The sequence below is a fragment of the Astyanax mexicanus genome, chromosome 14, assembly GCF_023375975.1.
Source record: "Astyanax mexicanus isolate ESR-SI-001 chromosome 14, AstMex3_surface, whole genome shotgun sequence".
Lineage (NCBI taxonomy): Eukaryota > Metazoa > Chordata > Actinopteri > Characiformes > Acestrorhamphidae > Astyanax > Astyanax mexicanus.
This window is the reverse complement of record NC_064421.1, coordinates 23,993,383-24,007,308: the sequence shown is the minus strand read 5'-3', so window position 1 is coordinate 24,007,308 and position 13,926 is coordinate 23,993,383. Positions and strand designations below refer to the sequence as shown.

The following is a 13,926-nucleotide window of genomic DNA, read 5'->3' as shown; positions in this document are numbered from 1 at the left end:
TATATAGCATCATTATAAGTCATCCAGAATCTGATATGGAGTTGGCAGAAAAAAGTGCAGGTAGTTATGCGGTTATGCACAAAAGTGATGGTTTTCATTTGATGTTTGGTTGTTGTATAAATTATATTTAGGAGGTTAAGTTTTAATCTGTAGTGGAGATCCTTGTCTTGGTTTAATATAGCCTGGTGTGTTTGAGGACAGACTTTAGGGCAGACTTTTTTTTTAAGAGCTGTCATGCTTGTTTATCCTTTAGAGGTGAATCTGGAGGTCTTACTTATCCCTGTTCTGTTTACAGAGTTGAAGAATAGCAGAGAAAGAGAGAGAGAGAGAAAAAGGGAGGATGAGTCACAGTCTTCAGCAGGCCGGGTGGCCCCCATCATGAAATCCAGCTCCGGCTGTTTTGATGGAAACTCTGTTGTGCAGTTTTGGAGTGTAGAGTGTGCTCAGCAGCATCTTTCTGCTTACAGCTGCAAAAAAAGTCTTGCTGGTAAAATGCAGTGTGGATACCAACATGAGGGGAGAGATATTATCCTTTTTCTTAATTTAAGACCGAAGAATGATAACCCTCAAAAATCACAGTTATAGCTTGTGTCAGCAGAGGCAGACTGTATATTTTTAATATTATTTTGTCGTTCATATTTTTAATCATATTTTTACATCCGATCTAAGAAATCTGAGCAGGTGTGACTACTTGAAAGAACTACAGAAATTGGGGTCTAATTGGCTTATTGAGTTCATGTATAGATGCTGAATGATTTGGGGAAGGCTACAGAGCTACCACAACCCTGACAATGAAGGATGAAGCAGAAAAGAAGAATGGATGGAGGGATAGCTGGACAAATAAGGAAAAATTTTAATATGTGGTGGGGTTTTGGAGAGTGGGGTTATGGATGAAACTGTAGGGACATGGGTTGCAAGGTGAAATATATGATTGTCTTCTCTTTCTGTGCCTTCCTTTGGCAATTTTTTTATATATTTTATATTATTTCCCCCCTTTGTTATGTCCCTGCAATGTACACTTATAACTCATCCTACTTAAAACGACAATAAACATTTGATCAAAAAAAAAGGAAACTAGTAGGAGGCGTTTATTCAAACCTATTCATGAAAAATTTAGTTTTAGTAAGTGTACTTTATTATGTGCCCCAGTAAATAATAATGTAATTGCATATAGTTAGTATTAAAACATAAACATTCATCAACATTCACCACTTATTAGTCACCCTCATAGATCATGTTATTTTGCTGCATAGAGAATCAGCTGGGACCTTCAGGTCATTGAAAGCTCTGAGTCTCGCATGTAGGTGATTGTGTCCTGCCCTTTTGTTAAACAGCAGCTCAGGGTGCAAAAGCACTTGTTCCCCGGGGCATTAGAAAAGCTCTGCCAAACAGGCTTCCCAAGCAAATGGATTATTTGCACCCTGCTGTTGTATTTGGCAGCACCGTTGGATGTGGGCTGAGCTAACAGAAGCACTGGCTCAATCTGACCCCTGGCACCGCTACTAGTGCAGAGGCCACAGCTCCAGAATCCTGCGTCTCGGTTGTGCAGTCAGTAAGTTTTGCATGGAGCTGGACTGGACGTGGAGCTCTGGTTGGTCAGCAGGCGGGACCTGTTCTGTAATTTGTAGGCAGGGCTGTAGTTAGGAGATTGCTAATTGCAGAGCGCCACATGGCACTGTTGTGGTGCTGTGCACTCTGTGAGCCTGCTGCTCCTCCTCCCATTCCTCTCCAGCAGTCGGCTTTTTATTGTCCGGCGGAGGAGCCGTAACGCTTATAAAGTTATTTGCTATGGACTCGGTGGGGAGCATGTGACTGTGTTTGTCATGGAGACCTGAACTGGGCTGGAGACTTTTTAGTAGGGAAGGGTGGTTGTTTTTGGCACTAGAAAATGTTTCTTTTTACTGTTATACTGTCATGTTAGGATATCATTATATTGAATCATTTTTTACTTGCCTAGGATGCCTCAGTGTTGTACATATGGATAGTTATTGACTGCTGTTAGGGGTAGCAAGTTGCACAAAACCATTTTTAATTTTCTACAGAACCTACATAACTATAACCATCAGTGTTCATTTGGAAGTTATAAAGAGTGTGGCAGTCTGGCCTGCTTACTAAATGGGGCAAAATGCAGAACAACTAACAGTTAGCTAGATCATTTCCAAATATCTTCAAGGAAAAGAAGATGAACAAAAGCTGCTTAATTCTAAGAGTTTAATTCTAAAGCCATGATCACACTAGAGCTTGTTGGTGCTGCCATGTCTAGTCTATGAATGTGACTGGGGTTGGACCCAAGCATGGTCATTTAAAAGTTTTACTAAATGTTTTATGTTGTTTGCCCACAAACTTTAGTTAACCTACCATTCATAGTACAACACATAGTAAAACCACAAAGTACATCATTATTTTCAATAACTTCATATTTGTAATAACACAGTCACCAGACTTGTATAACTCCTTTCCCCAAAATGTCTCAGGCTGCCTTCATTGAGTTTATAGTGCAGCCTAATTCAATCACTTATTTCCTAAAGATAACCCCACTTTCTTTTGATAAAGCAGAACCATATGAGGATGTGCAGAGCTATACATGCTGCAGCAAATTAGCAGGGGTGCTAGACCTGAAGTGGCTTCACTTTTGAGAGATGTTGCATTTGTGCTTAGCAATTAGCATGTTTGCTAACTTGCCTACAAAAAATATCTCTTTTATTAGCTGATTTAGAGCCAGTTAGGGTAAAACAGCTGTGCTTAGACATGGCTAACATTTGCCTTTTCCCCTGTTTTGGTTCTTCAGATAACCAGAGACCTGGACAACAGATCTCTAGCGTTTGTGAAATCGCCATGTCTGTTTTCTGTACATGAGACCGCACACATATCATGGATTGGGGAAGCCCTTTTTAAACACAAGTTGATCAATTATATGCTACAGCTGCTTTGATTATCTGATCTTCATTTAGAGCCTCACCACTTATTATTGAATGTCTGGACTTTTTGTGCTTGCTTTTTTGTGAGCCTTGAGGACATACATGAGTTGTTTTTGTTTTTTAAGCCCCTAGCTTTATCTTTAATCATTTCGCCAATGCTGCTTAGAATTTATACAATAGCTCCTATAATGAGTAGATTCAGACCCATGCATAATGCCCTGCTGCTTTGAATGACTGTTCTCTGCAGGACTCCTGGAGCCTTCGGCAGGCCACTTGTGAAGGTCTTTAGAAAATGGCTGCCAAGCAGCCCCTTGCAGGTAAAAAAATAACTTTGCAGCTCCGTTTTCCCACATCGGGAGTCATCCCCATTCAGCCTGACACATTCTTCTTTTTTTTCCCTCTTTCTGAGGGAGAAGCGGGAGAGAGGCAGAAAGAGAGAGAAAGACCCCCTCCTCCCTCACTCATATCCGTAATGGCACTGTCATGCAGAAAGACGGCATTGTGTGGGCCTGGATCCTGTTTCTCCCACGGCCTGTAATTAAGAACGGATTGCATGGGTTGAGATATTTGGGTGCCTCTGTGCTTCGGGGGAAGGGATCGCGCCTGGTTGGTAAACTGTCTGCAAAGCGCATAGCTGGACCTGCCCTGCCGCTGCCGTCCTGGAGCGCTACGCGCTACTCTTACTGTTCAACACCCACACAGCAACCGCAAGAGTGCCAGCTCAGGCATCAGCCGGAGCTCACCAAAAAAAAAAAATGCTGTCTACTCGGCATACGTTCAATAGTGAGGGAGAGAGAGAGAGAGGGAGAGAAAGTGGAAGAAAAGAAAAAGGAATCCTTTTGTTTAATGGCGTCATTGTAGCGTTGAGTTTGCTTTGCTTTTCTCCAGTTTCCAAGGTGATCCCTGAGAAGTGTGCTCCTCTCGACAGAGGGAAACAATAAAAGTAGGTGAGGGGCCTGCTGGGTTCGCTGCCAGAGGCTGTGATGTCAGCCTGAGTGTTTCACCTTCTAGGAAATGTCAGTCTGAGAAAGGCCGAGTGAAGCACAGCGCCGGCTTAGATCCTCCAGATATTTGGCTGTTGTTGCAGTACTTTGTTTGGCAGTATTAGCTTGTCTTCAACTGCTCCAGTCTTGTCTAATCTGTAGAGTTGTTTTACTCCTTGATCCCCAGGCCCTTTCACACATGCATGGCAACCCAAAACCTTTCGGGAGGAGCTGTATTTGTAACTCAAATCCCAGGTCTACGTTCTGTCATCCATCTAGTACAAAATTCGGGAGTGAGCATACGTATGTGTGAATAAAGCAAGTAAATTTCAGTGTTTCCAGTGGGTCTGGCCAAAGCATAGGTGCCTCTCAAATCATATCTGATGAAATGTTGCAACAAAACAAACAAAAAAAAACATACAACACTTTTTTAACAGGGCTGCAACTAATGATTATTTTGGTAGTCGTCTAATCTGATGATTATTTTTCTTTTCGATTATTTGTATAGTCAACAATTATTATTTTTGTCTCCAGAGATGTCCTCCATCTCTAAAAATAATAGAAAAGGCTGAACATGAGATCTAAAAGGCATTGAAATGTCTAGATGTTGTTAAAACATGTAAATCTCCAACCTATTTTTGTGAGGGTAATTAAGTAATTATGTAATCTGTTGAGTTGGATGTTGAGGTACTGAATAAGTTGACTGTGTGAGTGATCTATTTACCCATCTCCCATTTCACATCTGTCCTAAACACTTTGTGAAATGCAGTACTGCTACAAATTAAATATTAGCCGACAATGAAATTTGTAGTCAACAAATTTAAATAATTGATATTGTCGATTATTTCGACTAATCATTGCAGCCCCTCTTTTCAACTAGGAACACTTTCAGAAACAAGCATTCCTTCAATTGACCATTGATGCAAGAATGTCTTTGGGGCATCTGGTAGAAAAAAAAAAACAGATTCCAATTACTGTTTACAAGATTGCAAGTGCTTCTTCGATTTTTTTTTTTTTTTTTTTTGTGGTGGTCCACCATTGATGCGTCTAATAAAAATCCTTTCTTTAAAACGAACAGAATGTCTTTGAATGTGTAGGCCTTTATTTATATTCACTTTAATCAATACAGTAAGTATTTCAGTATCATCCTTAATGTGTCTCTCTGCCTTTTTCTCTCTCTCTCTCTTTCTGCTTCTCTCTCTGTCTCCCCCTCCCTCCCTTTCTGTCTCTCTCTGTGGTGCAGTGGTTGGTGCAGTGGTGTGCGGGCACAGATGGCTGAGGTGATGGAGGGAGGTGCAGCGGGTGCAGTGGTAGCTGTGTCTGGTGCCAGTGTAGACTGGCAGAAGAGATGTGTGTCCCTCGAGATGCAGCTTCTCCGCTTCCGGCTGCAAGCGGGCAAAATCCGACAGCTACTGGCTGAGAAGGTATGTTGGATAATTTATCTGAATTTTATTTTGACTGTACACTGACAGAGCTCATTAAACGGCTTGTGAAGGCCACACAACTGTGAGGTGTTATCTTGTGAGTAAGGTTGAACACTGGTCAATGTGCTTCTGCCAAGGCAACTTGAATTATCAGAGATCAAACAAGGCCTGGTGGTGGATTGTGGGTGCCAGGTAGGTGGAAAATTACTGGTAATCCATCATAGAAGGCACTATAAAGTGCAGTGGATGGTAATGATCGTGACCGGCGGCATCTGGCTAAAATTGTCTTTGCGAATAGAAAAGCCACTGTGACTTCTTACAAGAAAACCACACATACTGTATTCCTTCAAAGCATCATAATAACAGGCTGTTCTGCTCTTTTTGGCTGAGTTGTCCTCCTCTTCCTTCTTTTCAGGCGTAGGGTAACCTCTCCTCCCTTCTTCTTCTTTCCTTTCCTTTCCTCCCTCTTTCCCTCTCTCCCCCGCACACACTCACGCTGCACTGACCTCGCCGGTGCAAGGAACGGTCGACTGTGAGACTTGGCAGGCAGCCCTGCAAAGAGAGTCAGGGGACACAACCGACTGGTGTGAATGTGCACTTGAGTGGATATACAGGTGTGCATTTATGTGTGTGTGTGTGTGTGTGTGTGTGTGAGTAAGATACAGATTTCTTGGAAAGTGAAGCACAGTACTGTATGTTTTTTTCATCTCCCTACCAACTATTACAGCAAGAGAAGCTCTTTTCTTTAAGCCTCACACATAATAACAGCATGAATACGCATAATAAAATGATAATTTACATTTCCATTCAAAGCACTTAGCTGACACTAGTGCTGGGCGATATGGGAAAAATCATATATCACGATATGGATTTTTTAATATTACGATAATGATATATATCATGATATACCACATTTAAGTATGATTTCAGTTATTCTTCGAAAAATATTACAAAATAATATCATTGCTTACTTTTTTCCACCTTTATTTCAAAATGACATTAAACTCAAATAAATCACAAATGAGAATTCCTACCTTTTAGTGCAGCAATATTATATGTATCAAATGAAAACAGATGAGGTAGATGCAGAAGCTAATTTTTTCAAAAGAACAATGTGTCTCCATTGTTCAGATCTCGTGAGTTTATTAACGTAAAGCATGTCGCACAGTTTATGCAAAGTGACCACGCCAATACATTTCATCGTAGCCTACTTTATATATTTGCATGAATAATTGATGGAATTGCTGTAGAAACGATAGGGATGATAGAATGTAAGTAGCACAATAGACACTTTTCTATCGTCCCCACGATATTTATGGTCATATCGCACAGCACTAGCTGACACTCTTATGCAGTGCGGTTTACAAGCTTACTTATATTGCAGAAGTGAGCTAATGTAGTGTTAGGAGACCTGGCCAAGAAATCTTATTGATGTAGCGCAGCAGTCACCCAGAGCGGGAACTGAACCCTAGCCTGTGGTAGAGTGGTAGCTGACTGACAGGTAGTGGTGGTGTTATCTGTGGTGACTATCATCATCCGTTAACAATAAAAGAAAAAAAAATAATTGATGTGGTGACTTGCCTACCATTATCTAGCAGTATGGGCGGGATTATTGTTGCTGTCCAATGAAAAACAAGTATCTCCCAAACTGCGACTTTACAGGAGAGAGAAAAAACCTTCTAAACTTTAAATGGAAGTCAATGTAAAAAGATTTTTCAGGTCATTTTGAAGTATTTCTATTTGTTCGCATATCAAGAAAATGTGTCTGCTCAAATTATGTAGTTATCTAAAAATCAACAAAAATGTAGACACTTGTTTTTCATTGGACATTGAACTTTCTTTTTAAATCAGAAATAAAAGAAATATGATACTAATCTGTTATGCTTAATCTGCTAAGTAATGTACATGCAGTTAGAATTCAGCACCCTATCTGGAAAGGCAACTTGCCAAATTGGCAATATGCCAAACTGATTTCTTTGTATAGGGAGATCAAAGCCACATATGTGATGACGACAGGACGTGTCAAACTTCTTTAGCGCACTCACTGAAGTGAAAATAGCTCCTTGTGTTTAGTAAAGGAAGATGGAGGGAAAGAGGGGTTAATATTGCCAGAATAACAGCTTCTCAGTTAGGAGTGTTTTACACATTGACCCACTTTTTCAGGGGAAGAATAGGACAGTGTGGCATGTGACACCGGTGTGAGCGCTCCAAGTTTTTTTGGACGGAGATAATTTCTGTGTCATCTGCTCAAGTAGCAGCGTATGACTGTGTTGTGCCTGAACCCGCATCTCCTGTTGTTTGATGTTGCCTGTGTGTGAGTTTTACCTTAAACCTTGTCAACAGTCTATTTTCACACTTTAGACCTGTGTCTTTTTAAATAGCAAAGGCCCTTGTAAACATATCCACATTGATGTGCATGGCGGTCTCAGGTGTGTTCAGGTAAATTTTTGATGTATTGCTATCTTGGCATCAGGATACGCAGGTTTGTGGTTGGTGTGGTGCCACCTCTGGCCCACCTCTGTAATAGAAATAACCTTAAGTCTCTCTGCGTCAGCATCAGCCAAAGGTCGTAAAATGTAAAAAATGTAAAATGTAGATGTTTGACTAACTGAAAGCAGCCTAGACGGACATAAACAGTCAGATGTTCATTACTATCTGGGTAGCATCTCCAATGCTATAGTACTCTGCCTACTGCTTTCTTATGTACATGGACACGCAGCAGTGCACAAACCCATAACACGTGCCTGCTGGTTGCTATGCAAACTATGAAAAAATAAACATCAAGAATGAGCAAGCTTGAACGAGAAGCTCAGTTTTCTCTGCTAAGAAGTGTTGGACGTGTCCAGGTAGCTGTGCCCCTGAAATAACAATGCGCCAAAGGGAGCTGACTTAAAGAGAATGGCAAACGATACACTGGTTTATTGCACGTTATGCCCAAAACACACCCATGATTAATTCATAATTAGTACATGCCTTTTGTGTGTTTCAAGCCGCGCAAGGTGTACTTTTCCCATCATTGTGATAGCATAGACACACTGACACACCCTATATCAAGCTGCACTTTGCACAGTTGATGGCTCGCCTATAGTTTGCTAAAATAGGGCCTTAAGTGTTATACAGCTCTGAAAAAAATAGAAGAAATTCTTGAATTATACCAAATTCCAAAAACCAGGGTTATTCCACCAAATATTATTTTTCTAAACTCTTAAAACTTTATAAATATGAACTTGTTTTCTTTGCATTATTTAAGGTCTGAAAGCTCTGCATCTTTTTTGTTATTTTAGCCATTTCTTATTTCCTGCAAATAAATGCTTTAAATTACAATATTTTTATTTGGAATTTGGGAAAAAATGGTGTCCGTAGTTTATAGAATAAAACAACAACATTCATTTTACTCAAACATATACCTATAAATAACAAAATCAGAGAAACTGATTCAGAAACTGAAGTGGTCTCTTAATTTTTTTCCAGAGCTGTTTATGGCATCAGAAAATGATTCTTTAGGTATAGGTGTAGCGCTTAAAGTAAGTGAAGCTACATCATTATTCCCATAAGTGTAGCAACACAAGTATATGTATGTGTTTGTGTGTGTGAGAGAGAGAGATTTATATAAGCAGGGGGTTGCTCTTGTTGTACGTTGTTTGGCACACTGCTCTGTCCGGTAGTGAATTCTCAGAGGACACTGCTTAATAATGAAGTGTCAGGCTGGATAATTAACCTGCAAGGGCAAAATTCTGTCTGCACCTCCTCCTGTGCTCTCTGTTAAAGTCATGCTTTCATCGCGGGTCTGCCTGTATTATCCTTTCGGCCTCTGGTCCGTACGTCTGTCTGAGAGCAGATTTAATAATTGAGCTGGAGTTTTAAGCGTGGCTGTGTGTGAAACGGTTAATGATTGCTGTGCTGAGAGGGTTATGCTTTAATACAGGACAGCAGTGGATCAGTTGCAGTGCTCTTGGCACTAAGATTCAAACATGCGGTATTCTCCCTGTCCTCAAATCTTTATTTTGATTTCCTTTCCTAAACAGGCTGCAGTGTATCTTCTGTTTTGAATTGCATGAATGAATTTTGTTCTTGTGGAAGTTTGGTTAAAACCAGGCCAGACAGGAACACCATATTTCTCGTTTCTGTCAGCAGCTCAAGCCCAGTGAAACAGTTGTTAAATATCTGACTTGTTGTGCTTGTCTTCTTGCCCTCTCAGCTGCCTGACCCCACCTGTGCGCTCTCCGTTCATACTCCGCTGAGTCAGGAGGACGGGAATAAATGGACTTATCTTTAGCTTCAGTTGTCTTGTGGGTGGGAGGGTGTCTACAGGTGTTTTGGTGTTAAAAATCAAGTAAATAGAATTTTCCCCTTAATATTTCCCATCTTTTCTTTGTTTTCTCTTTTCTGTGGTCCATAAACATGGACAACAGCACAGGCAAAATTCTTGCAACACGATGTCTGCTACTGTGGCTTTTAGCAAAGCAACATATTTCTTTTCCAGAAACTACATAAACAAGTCAATTTGAGATTTCTAAACAACTGTGCGCGATTAATTGATGACTGTTTGAACAATGTTAACGGGAAATTCTGCAAATCGCTCTAAATTATATAGTTAACAAGTGAGCAAGGTCGTTCAGAGTGGAGAGAGACTTCTGAGAAGCTTACATAGTTTAAATGTAGAATTGTTTAAGAGTTTAATGCTCATACTCTTACGACTGTTACATGATTTGGTTAGCAATATACTGCCCAATGCTTGAGCCATTGTTTTACAATAGTTCTTAGAAAGTTTAGCACTAAATCTGTTTTTAAAACCTGTCACATTGGAGTGGTAAATGCTAGGGGTGGGCAATATTATATCGTATACAATATATCGTGACACAGAAATATCATGATATTAAAAATCCATATTGTGATAATAGGGCTGTTCTGTCTTAAAAGTAGTCTATTATTTACTGTGAAGCTTTAAGTGAATGTATTGTATAATTGTTTTAGTTTGCAGTTTATATGCATGCACTAAATATTCTGCAATATTATTTGCTGCATTATATTATTTTATGCTATATTATTTATTTTGCCACATTATGATTATACTGTTATACTATTATACTATATTCCTGAAATGTATTAATTATTTTAGTTTTCCTATATCGCCAACTATATCGTTATCGCAAAAATACCCTGAAATATCGTGATATTATTTTAGAGCCATATCGCCCATCCCTAGTAAATGCAGGATGTTGTAAAGCAGATAAGAACCCAAAAAAGATCTATGTAATATTGGTATTACATATTATAGTCAATGTTTCTCAAAAAAACTGATCCCCAAAACAGGAACTTTACAAGAAAATAACTGTAAATGTAAGTCCATGTAACATTATTTTAATTGAAGTCATTTTAGACCATTTTAGAGATCTATTGGTCCGTTTATCATGACACAGTGTAAAAACTGTCAGATTTCCATTAACTCAAAAGTGATTCACTGTTAATATGATGTTGGTCAGCACAGGCATCTGTTAGCTGTTGTATCAGAGCTGGGATGCCATGCTTTCTTCTGAGTGCATTCATTGGCTGTCTAGCGATGCTGCGTATGTGGCAATTCAAAAAGTCAAGTCAGTGGAGCATTAAAATTATAATTTTAAATCTATTATTTTTATTGAGCTTCTCGCATTAACAGCTGTAAACAAGCTGAAATAGTTCAGATGTGAAATAGCATGTAAACTGACGAAGTATAATATTACAGGATTTTACACAAAGATAAGTAAATGAAGTCATGCAGCATTACAGGGTTATTTTTCTTACCTTTTTGAGTCTCTGTGGAAAGTAAAATAAATATGTGGTAATTTGAGAGCATGTCTGTTGGTCTATTCTTCATGACACAAGCGTACATAACTGTCAAATTCACAGTATTCGCAATTAGTAAATTACAGGATATTTAAAAAAACAATTCTAAGGTCAGAGTGTAATGCACTCTTTACATTACCACTCAAAACACACTGTACACATCATTTGATGACTTGCTTAGAGTTACATAACATCACTAGAGTTAGGGCTGCACGAAACTGGAAAGTTTTACATTGCAAATTTCAATTATATATATATCGCAAAATTTAAAAATGCAGGGCCCATGACATCACCAGCCCCGCCCCCACCCCACGTGCTCTCTCGTGTCCGGACTGAACAAAAGCTGAGTCAGCGCTGAGCACTCAAAACCAGAGGAAAACAGCAAAACAACAGTAATCTGCCCTGTAATCAGGCGTTTAAATTCCTTTTTATAAGGTAAATAAGAGCATTTTTCTGGGATTGAAAGCATGAATTCAGCTGTAACTGGAAATATCTGTGCAGGACTGAGATGCACAGCTTTCGACAGCCAGTTGGATGGAGGCCATGTGGTTACCTCGTGTTTATTCCTATTCCCCCCTCCATGCACTCCTCAGGCAGCAGCAGCCTGTCACTTACACAGACACAGAGACGATGCTGTGTATCTACTTCTTGTGTCAAGAATAAAAAAAATTGCAACACGCGTTTGATTTAATTGTCTTAAGCGACATCGCACATCCTGCGATGTGACTATTGTACATTACGATGCTTAAACTATATATCGTGCAGCCCTGCTAGTATGTGGACTGAGGCAGCAGCGTAATATTTTGCAGCATTACACAGTTTTTACAAGCGATGTCCTATTTGTTTCACCAAAGTTACATAGTGCAGCTAGCAGCTTCTGTGCAAAACCGAAAAACTGATCTTCTGATCAGCTGTAGTTGAAGTGAAGGCAAAACTGTTTCAGTTCTATGTCTGAACCTTTAGTGTGCAGTGCTGCAGGCCTTTCTTTTAACTTGGTGTTCTGATTTATACATCCTGTTGAGCGTTCATGTTGGTGCCATCTGTGCCTGTTGTAGGGATTTTCTGGTGAGTAATTCTTTAGCTGAGGCCAAGTGTCTCATTCAGCGTGATTAAACCGCCTCACTAGCACTTAATGTACATTGAGTCATTGCTCGCTGCAGAGAGGCTGTGGTGAGGTGAGTGTGTGGGCCTCCCTCCAGCACTAAAGTGGGCAAGTGTGGTTTGTATGTGTGTATTTAAGCCATTTAGTATACTGCTTCCTGGTGGCAAATGTGCTGACCTTGGGGTGCTGAGTCTCTTTATGCTGCCACATTTACATTTCTACCCTTACTGCTTGGTTCTGATTTAAGCTTCGAGGTTTGAGGTTCTAAGGCTCACACCGGATCTTTTGGCCTAGCCAATCCAACAGGAAATCTGACTTCCATACATGTACAGCTCTGAAAAGGACTTCTGAATCAGTTTATCTGATTTTACTATTTATATGTACATGTTTGAGTAAAATGAACTTTGGTGTTTTATTCTAAAAACTACGGACAACATTTCTCCCAAATTAAAAATAAAAATATTGTCATTTACAGCAATTATTTGCAGAAAATAATAAATGGCTGAAATAATAAAAAATGTGGGGACTTTTAAAATATCTGTTCACTTGTGGTGGAAAGGAGACTAAAACCTGACGTAATCCTTGCAGAGTTCTGATTGGCCAAAGAGAATTGTCACTCAATATAATGCAAAAAGCCATAAACGGTAAATCTGGAGCACAATCATTTCAGCATTTCTTCATTGCTTCCACTGTTGTTGTTCTAAAAATGAAATAGTAACTGTGTTTTGCAACATCACCAGAGAAATCTGTGGTAGTAAAAACTAACCAGCTATCAGGTTCCAAAAATTAGAGAAAGTAAAGTCAAGTAGAGAAATCATGCAGTTTGTGAAGTACCTAAAATGTATATCCCCATCATTTGTGATGCCACAACACAGGGAGGGTGAAGACTAACACATGCCTCCTCCGATACATGTGAAGTCAGCCACCACCTCTTTTCTAACTGCTGCTGATGCAGCATTGTCGAGTAGCATTACAGTGCGCTTGGAGGAAAGTGCAGCGACTCGGTTCCGATACATAAGCTCACAGACGCCTTGTGCTAATTGACATCACCCTTTGGAGTGATGAGGAGAAAGAGTGCCATCTACCCACCCAGAGAGAGCAAGGCCAATTGTGCTGTCTCAGGGCTCACCCAATCTACAATTGGCTATGATCACCCAATCATAGTGGCAGCGCTTAGACCGCTGGACCACTCGGCACCCTACTAATACCAACTATGACTTAGTTGCCTCAGCAGATGCCTATAAATATAGTAAACTTAAAAGAAAGTAGTAGTAGTAGTTTACTAGAGTACCAGCACATTTGTAAAGTTTCAGAGTTATGAAAAAAATGACAATGCTGCAACGATGCAAGTAGCGAACATGATGATGGCTTCTATCAAGCACCATATAGTGAACCATACAGTATAGTTGCCCTCTAATTCCAAAACAGATACTGTGTGTAAGTGCCAGTATCAGCACCAATACAGTACCATATTGGTGCAACAATAAATGTAATGCATCATTAAACAGTACCTGCAAGAGGTTACATGTAGCTTCACCAAAGTTGCATAGTGCAGTAGCTGGTGTTTCAAAGCTCACATGGCAGTGAAATGAATGCCAAGTCAGTATACTATCAAAATTACTTAGGAACTTCTATTTTACGATAACTTTACTAAACATTGTGGCTTTAAAAAAATA

General features: G+C 39.8%; 1 protein-coding gene across 1 annotated transcript in view; it reads left to right on the top strand.

The window, feature by feature from the left end:
* Positions 1–13,926, top strand: part of plekhh1 (pleckstrin homology domain containing, family H (with MyTH4 domain) member 1) — a 59,549-nt gene that overhangs the window by 7,066 nt on the left and 38,557 nt on the right. The window contains exon 2 of the mRNA XM_022672923.2: positions 5,145–5,325. Within this exon, the coding sequence (XP_022528644.2) occupies positions 5,173–5,325 (153 nt within the window). The 5' untranslated portion in view covers positions 5,145–5,172. The remainder of the gene's footprint in view (positions 1–5,144; positions 5,326–13,926) is intronic.